Source organism: Stomoxys calcitrans, chromosome 3, assembly GCF_963082655.1.
Source record: "Stomoxys calcitrans chromosome 3, idStoCalc2.1, whole genome shotgun sequence".
Classification (NCBI taxonomy): Eukaryota; Metazoa; Arthropoda; class Insecta; order Diptera; family Muscidae; genus Stomoxys; species Stomoxys calcitrans.
Window position 1 is genome coordinate 109645860 of NC_081554.1, and position 8126 is coordinate 109653985.

At 40.0% G+C, this 8126-nt stretch overlaps 1 protein-coding gene across 2 annotated transcripts; it reads left to right on the forward strand.

Moving 5' to 3' along the window:
* Positions 1-1650: 1650 nt before the first annotated feature.
* Positions 1651-2712, forward strand: LOC106088823 (mitochondrial fission 1 protein). Of its 2 annotated transcripts, none has more exons than XM_013254517.2 (5): positions 1651-1778; positions 1833-1949; positions 2019-2186; positions 2238-2377; positions 2471-2712. In XM_013254517.2, exons 1-4 carry the CDS (start codon positions 1734-1736, stop codon positions 2352-2354), a joined length of 447 nt encoding a protein of 148 aa, XP_013109971.1. In that variant the 5' UTR covers positions 1651-1733; the 3' UTR covers positions 2355-2377; positions 2471-2712. The 2 variants fall into 2 exon arrangements, with proteins under 2 accessions (XP_013109971.1, XP_013109970.1); XM_013254516.2 differs by having other exon boundaries at positions 1652-1778; positions 2238-2350.
* Positions 2713-8126: the final 5414 nt, after the last annotated feature.

Genomic DNA, 8126 nt, shown 5'->3' on the forward strand with positions numbered 1-8126 from the left:
GTAAGTATAATCATGTTTGTGTAAGTTTTTTTAATATGGGGAAAGTGGTTGCACAGTTTGGTTGTGAGGTGAGCTTAACGGTGGAAAGTGGGGTCCTCGAAAGATATGCTCCTAGGATCAGGAGGACTGTGGAAGGGAGGACAGGTGTGGATGCATGCATCAAGCTCCTTATCGAAAGGTAGTGTCGTGTTTTTTGGTGTATTGCGTTTTTTTTTTTTTTTGTGTTAAGCTTTAAAATTTTCTTATTCGTCCTTATGGGTTGATGTTTGGCAAAGTTTGAAACCTTCCTGAGTACCCTGAGCTTGTTAGGAACGCCAGCGTCAACTCATTAAGATTCACGTAACAACTAGATGCAGATGTGAATATATATGACACACTAATAACAACAGAAGACATGCCTTTGAAAGAATCAAACCCCGTGTTGTTATATGGTCGTCGTCGTTGTCTTTGTAGCCACATTTTCATGTGGACGTGGCGATCTTCGTCAAGAACCTATAGGCAAGCCCAATCCCGTCCAAAGGACCAATCACCGTGGGAACATGATGACCATTGGTTTTTTAAAGGCGTCAATAACTCGCCTTGTCATATCGAGTATCACAGGCATCCAGTATTTTTGCAAGATACCGCTGATTGTCCGCGACGGCCCTTGTAGCTTCTCCGTATGGAGCATTCCACCATCCGCAACCTGTGGACGCGAGCGGTAGCTAAGCTTCCCATGACAGCAATGAACCACACACAAATTGTAGCTCAATGTTCCAGCCTGTGTGGTGCTCACAGCTATCCCGAGGCATGGGTACTTGTGAAAGCAGATGAGGCAGTGATTGGAGTGCTTGAGAGAAAGACTGTTCCTTAAATATATGGGCCTGTTGGCGTTAATAAAGAGTAAAGGCGTCGATTGAACCTAGAGCTGTATGACGACGATAGCATAGTTATACGTATCAAAATACAACAGCTGCATTGGCTAGGTCATGTTGTCGGAATGGATGAAGAAGCTCCAGCAAAGAAGTCTTTTGAAGGCAGCACGGTGGTATACGCAACCCGGGACGACCAATCGCCCCATGGAAAGATCAAGAGGTGATATACACCCCGAAATTTGGTGTCAAAAATTATAAAATGAGCGCAAAAGATCGAGACACTTTGAACGATATTCTACGTTCGGCTAGTGGAACAAATGCTCTGTCATAGCCAATTAAAGTAAAATCTGCTAAACAAAACACAGGATTTAGCACATAAAAGCTGGTACTATGTTCGTATTTCACCATTAAAACCCATGTTTTCGCCTATACTTTTTAAAACACTATACAAATAACAATGATAAAATAGCAACATTATTAAAATTCAAGCATAAGTAATGAGGGAACGTCCTACTGAATAAAATCAGCAAGAACATTGCATTAAAATCTTTTATCTAAAAAAAGAAATCGGCGCAAAATATCGCAAAAAACGAATATATTGTAGTACCAGCGTTAATTCTCGAAAAGGCCATAAATCCGGATTTATTGGCGAATGTAAACGTACTTTATATACATATACCCTCTGTGCTCTGACCTCAAATCATAGTGTAAGGTGTCTTTAAAAATATATTTTATATTTATCGATTGTTGTGTTAAAAATCATCTTAAGGATATAATATTGGGTTATCGAAATAAAACGATTAATATTAATCAGTATTTTCTATTGTTTCCGAGAAAATATATTTGTTTCAAGGTTTCTAATTCCTGCGTTTTGTTAATATGGATGAACTCTTGAACGAGGTGGTACCACAGGATGATCTCGAGGTACCATAAGAAAAATCATGATTGTCTATGTTTTAATGTTTTAATTAATTTCAGAAATTTGAGAAAAAGTATGCCCACGAATTAGAATTGGACGGAGATGTCACCATTGACACTAAGTTTGAATATGCTTTTTGCTTAGTGCGCAGTAGATACACGAATGATATAAGGAAGGTATATAAACTGTGAACAAAAGTTTTCAACATGACTTAAGTCATCTAAAACGAAACTATTTGTTAATAGGGTATAATGATTTTGGAGGAATTGGCAAGAGTGCACACCGAAGGCCGTCGCGACTACATATATTATCTCGCGTTTGGGAATACGCGAATTAAAAATTATTCAGAAGGGTTGAAGTATTGCAGAGCCTTTCTAGAAATAGAATCAAATGATCAAGTAAAATCTTTGGAGGTACATATCAAATTATATTTATACTATATTGCTGACCAATTTTTTTCGTAGGAATACATCAAAAAACAAAGCGACAAAGAAATGGCAAAGGGAATCGCTGTAGCTGGTGGTGCTGCCCTAGTTTTGGGTGGTATTTTGGGACTAGGAATAGCTCTATCTAAAAAGTAATGGTATTCAGCTATCCCAAAAATGTGAATTTTATTCTTTAATCGCTTGAATACCGTTTTTATTTTGGAGATTTCACTGTCTATGTATTTAACATAAATTTTCTTTTTTATTTGTAGTAAACAAAGTCGAAATAAATAAAAGAGGATATTTTCGATAATTTTGTACAGAATAAAGGCAAGAGTTTAGAAATGCTTTTTAGTCTTCAAACGTGGTCGCAATTGCAACAATGACAACATATTAACTACTAATTACGCTAATGTATTTTTCTGTAATTAAAAAAATCCTTTGTATATTTTCCTTATGTATAGATGTAAATTTTGTGAACGTTGTGAAATAAATATTAGTTCATATTATTATATTTAATTAGTGTTTTAATTAACAAATAAAATTTGCACATGAAAATTACATTAAGGAACAGCGAACTTTCCACATCTATATCAATGAGTGTTGTCCGTTTCAAGTCAAAACTTAGTAAAAAGATGTCTTAATGTTTTACATGACAGAATCTCGCAATCTCTGATTGTAAACACCGGATTGATTCGATGGAGTACTTCAAGGCAAGGGCTGCCGCCTCAGTGTACAACACACTGCTACAACAACCACCGCTGAAAATTTTTCTGATGTTCTGGCCAGAGTTCGGAGCCAGGCGTTTAGCGTCATACGAGGACTTGCTGACCTCTGCGCTATGGTGGAAGTTTAACTTTAACTTGTTAAAAAGCCACGTCATAGGTAAAACGGCTAAAATTGTGCGTGGAAAAATTTTTAGTAGTCCAACATAAGTTAGGTTTAAGTGGCAGCCTGCCATCAGACTATCTTGGACATTATCGTCCATTGTGATACGACAGAAACAGGAGAAGGAATATATCTTTCCGGCATGTGATAACACTAACAGTAGCTGAAACTGCAGTCGCGGACAATCAGCGACATCGAGTGGAGAGTCTCAGTGAGAGGCAGGGCTTGCTTATATTCTGAGAGTGGTCGATATGACAAAGCGAATTTTTGGCGTCTTTAAATAACCAATGGTCACCATGTTTCCGCAGCGGTCGGTCCTATTGACCGGAACGAGCTTACTCATCTTAAGGAGTTTCGCGAGGATCGCTACCAATACTTGCAATGTGGCTACAACAACAACAACGAAGATGCATTCTAGTTCCTGCCGTTGAGCCATCCAGACCGCTTAAAAAGCTCAACAATTTTGTGGCGATCCACTCATCTGGTTCAATCTTCGCCGGAGTTGGCTACCTTCTGGCCTCGGCCGTGCTCAGTCTTAGGGCAGTCCTTTCCTATGGCGACTAATTCGGATGCGTCCTAATAAAATAAAGTGTAAAGTAGCTCTTGTGCCATAAGACGTGTGTGTGTGTGTTAAGGTCAGCGAGCTTGTGAATCCGGATAAATGGCTTTAATAGATAGTGAGCAACATTAGATCAAAGGTTGTTGCTTTGGTTCTGTACCCTCCCAACCTGCTGACTTACCACTTCTCGCATGACATAATTACCAGGTAGTGTACCGTAAACAGCTGAATAGATTTTTTTCTCGCGAAGTGCACTTGCTGTCAACATGTTTTGGTTGTGTGTGTATTATAATTAAGAACCATGACACACACCAGCAAATACCGCTACCTTTAAATGACTATATCTTAACTTCTCGTCAGTCTTATTTGTACCTTCTAAAAGACCACCTTCAACTTTCGCGACATTAAAACCCAAGGAGGTTGTAAAAAGGTGATCACGCGAACAGCCGTAAACAGCTGGCCAGGTTTGACGGTATTAAGTTGACAGATTTTTGTCTGTTGTTATCTTCTTCCTCGCATATTCTCTGCTCATGTACGCATACGTACACACACGCACACAAATTTATTTCTGTGTGTTGGCAAAAGTACGATCAGCTTGATGACAAGATGGCTGATTGCATCATATGATTTGTGGTTGTTGTAGAGATGAAACCACCTTTAATTGTATCGCCATGATTAAAACCCATGGTTGAATTCATGGTACAATTTGGAGGTAGTGTCATTAGCACGACAACAAAAAACTACCCCCAACGAAACTACCTTGAGTGACAAATGCCGTAAATTGAAATGTCAAAGTGGTTTCAGAAATAAACTTTGTTTTACAACTTATTGTTTTCCAATGTATTTTATACAATATTTGTATTTTCATCATAATAACACTGTTTTGTTGCTTATGTGTGGAATATCGGATCAAAGAGAACATCTTTTTTAGACTCTAGAAAAAAAATACCAGCTGTGTTATCAAGACATTGACATTTAGATTTACTGCAAAATCAAAACAAAAATAAAAAAAATTTACTCAGCTGTTCGCATTACCTCACCTTATAAGTGCATCCTGGGTTGAACTAACAAGGTTGGCACACTTGCCCAACCCCAACGAAATTAACTATACAACCCTGAAGCGATATTGGTGCAGATTCCCACTAGGCTGTCAAATTTCTTGGCACTTCCTTTTGAGATTCTAGTTATACCCTCCACCATAGGAAGGGGATATACTTATTTCGTCATTATGTTTGTAACTCCTCGAAATATTCGTCTTAGACCCCATAAAGTATATAGATTCTTGATCGTCATGACAATTTAAGTCGATCTAGCAATGTCCGTCCGCCTGTCTGTCGAAAGCACGCTAATCTTCGAAGGATTAAAGCTAGCCACTTGAAATTTTGCACAAATACTTGTTATTAGCGTTGGGATTATGATTGGGCCATATCGGTACGATCTTCAACCTTCAATTCAATTATGGTTTGAATCGGACCATAACTTTATATAGCTCCAATAGCATAGCAATTTTTTTCTTTATCCTTTGTTTGCCTAAAAAGGGATACCGGGAAATGCGAGCCGTGGTGGAGGCTATATAAGATTCGGCACGGACGAACTGTTGTGTTGAAATTGATTCCTTACTGGTAGATGCCGTCTTGATAATTGAAAAGATGTTCTGTCCGCGTTATCGACAACTTATTTTATTGATGTCATTTATATTAATTCTAAAGTACTACATACGAATAAAAGGAATGACCCCAGCCGACACGTGATAACTATGAGCTCCACACAGGCTGGAACTGTGAGCTCCGACTTGTGTGATGTCCATCGTTATCACGGCAAGCTTAGCTGAAAGCTACCGGACGCGGCCACAGGTTGCGGATGGTGGAAAGCTCAGTTTTTATGCGGAGTAGCTGCAAACGATTTTCGAGAGGAGGGTCTCAGCGAGGAGTCAGGTGGCACTGGCTCATATTAAATACTGAGTGCCAATGATACTCGAGACGACAAAGCGAGTTATTGGCGCCTTCAAATAGCCAATGGCCAACATCAGCGTCTGTTCCCTGTTTAGGGGCGGCTGGCGGCGAGCGTCGGATCTTGGAGCAAGCGGCTCGCCATACATGTGAAATCCCACAAAATCCATGCACCCGCTCCAGGAAAACTATGAGAACTACTATGAGAAACAAAGGAAGAGTAAAAACGGACCACCCCAACGTTGACGACCCATGCAAACGAAAAAAGGACCATGATTTGCGGATCTGCACCTGGAATGTCCGCACTCTACATAGAGAAGGTGGCGAATGTATTAGAGAAGTACAAGGCAGATATTACCGCGGTGACGAACTATACTATAACTGCCATAACACGACGCATGAATTTGGCTGTGGATTTGTGGTTAGTCGGAGACTGAAACACTTTGTCACCAGCTTTACTCCGGTAGATGAGAGGCTGGCCACAATCGGCATAAAAGCCAAATTCTTCAACATCAGCCTTATTTGTGCCCATGCCCCGACGGAAGACAAAGACGAGCAGACCAAGGATATTTTCTACTAGCTCCTAGAGAGAGAATACGACCGCTGCCCCGCCCATGATATTAAAATCGTTCTGAGAAGTTTTAATGCGAAGATAGGGAAGGAAGACATTTTTGGTCCAACAGTTAGAAAGTTTACCTTCCGCGAGATAACGTCCAGTAATGGGTTGAGGCTGATAGATTTCGCCGCGGCAAAAAACATGGTAGTTAGGAGCACCAGACTTCAACATAAAAATATTCACAAAGCCACATGGCTGTCACACGATCAAAACACGAGAAACCAAATTGATCACGTTGTTATAGATGGAAGGCATTCATCCAGCGTGTTAGATATACGATCGATCAGTGGAGCGAATATAGATTCGGATCATTACCTTGTTGCAGCAAAGGTTCGCACCCGTTTGAAGATAGCGAGGAAAGTACGATCTGACACTGTACGGAACCTGGACATTGAAAAGCTGTAAACACAACAAATGGCAGCGGCATACTCCACACGACTGACCCAACTGCTTCATGAAAGTACTTCTTGTTCCGATGATATAATGGCGCAGTGGAAAACTATTGCCCACTCCATGGAAAATGCCACGAAATCCGTACTTGGGTACAGGAAGCCTCCTCCAAGAAACCCATGGTACGACCAAGAGTGTCGAGATGCTACTGAAGCCAAGAATGCGGCATATAGAGCAACCCTGCAATTAGTAGCAACGCACCATATGAATCAGGAGAAAAGGAGAGAGGAGAAACGTCTATTCAGCAGAAAGAAAAAGGAAATGGAAAGACGTGAGTTTGAGCGAATTGAGATGTACAGGAGTCAGAATGGAGTCCGGAAATTCTATCAAAGAATTACACATCAAGCCGATGGCTTTGGTGCAGACCGGAGGTGACATTCTAATAAGGCGTGTGCATCAGCATATCTGCGCAATCTGGCTAGAAGAACGCATACCCGATGATTGGAACCTCAGCGTACTATGCCTCCTACAAGAGAAAGGAGACAAGACGGAATGTGCTCATCGCATACAAGATACTCTCGAGCGTACTGTGTGAAAACCTTCGCAAACCAAAACGGCAGTTCGGTTATTGATTTGTGTGCAGTCTCACATGACATGGTTGCGAATGTTAGTAACTTTAATGTTGAAAATCAAGTGTGGTCGGATCACTGGCCCATAACATTAAAATTGGAATGTAATAACGATTTAAAGTCAGACACTGAAAAATTGCACCAATTGCCGAGATTATACTGGAAAAATACCAATAAAGCAACTTATCAGCAAAAACTAAATGCAAATGTAACCACTGTATTAACCGACTACGCATGTTTAGCAGATTTTATAAGCCTCATTTCAAGCTCTTACCCTAAAAGTACAATAAGCAGGAAAGTAGAGTACAAAAACAAATGGTTCGACACTGAATGTTTTCGGGCAAGAGAGAAATCTATGAGGTTGCTAAATATATATAGATCTACAGATCTGATACAAGACAGAAAAGCCTATAGTGTGCAAAGAAAGGAATATCATCTCATTTGTAAGCGAAAACAATGCGAGTACAATATAAATCTAACCAGAAGATTGGACACGGTTAGCGATAGTAAAACATGGTGGGCATTAGCAAAGGAAATTAGACAACATGAAAATCCGATTGGATGCGAAATAACTGCCGAAACATTAAAGAATTATTTTGAAATTCTACTCAACCCTACTGATAACTCGAAACCTATCTACTTTGCCCCACCACTTTTGGAGGAAGTTCTTCTAGACAGTGACTTCACTTTAGAAGAAATAAGGGAGCAGCTGAGTAAGTTAAAGGAAAGGAAGGCCCCAGGTGAAGACGGTATTCCATACGAGTTTTTTATCAATGCTACGGATGACTTTCTCTCAGCTTTATGTCAAACTTATACAAAAATTTTCAATGGTAGCCAAGACTTCGATACTTTCCGCACCAGCGTTATATTCCCCATACATAAAAAAGGTGATATTAA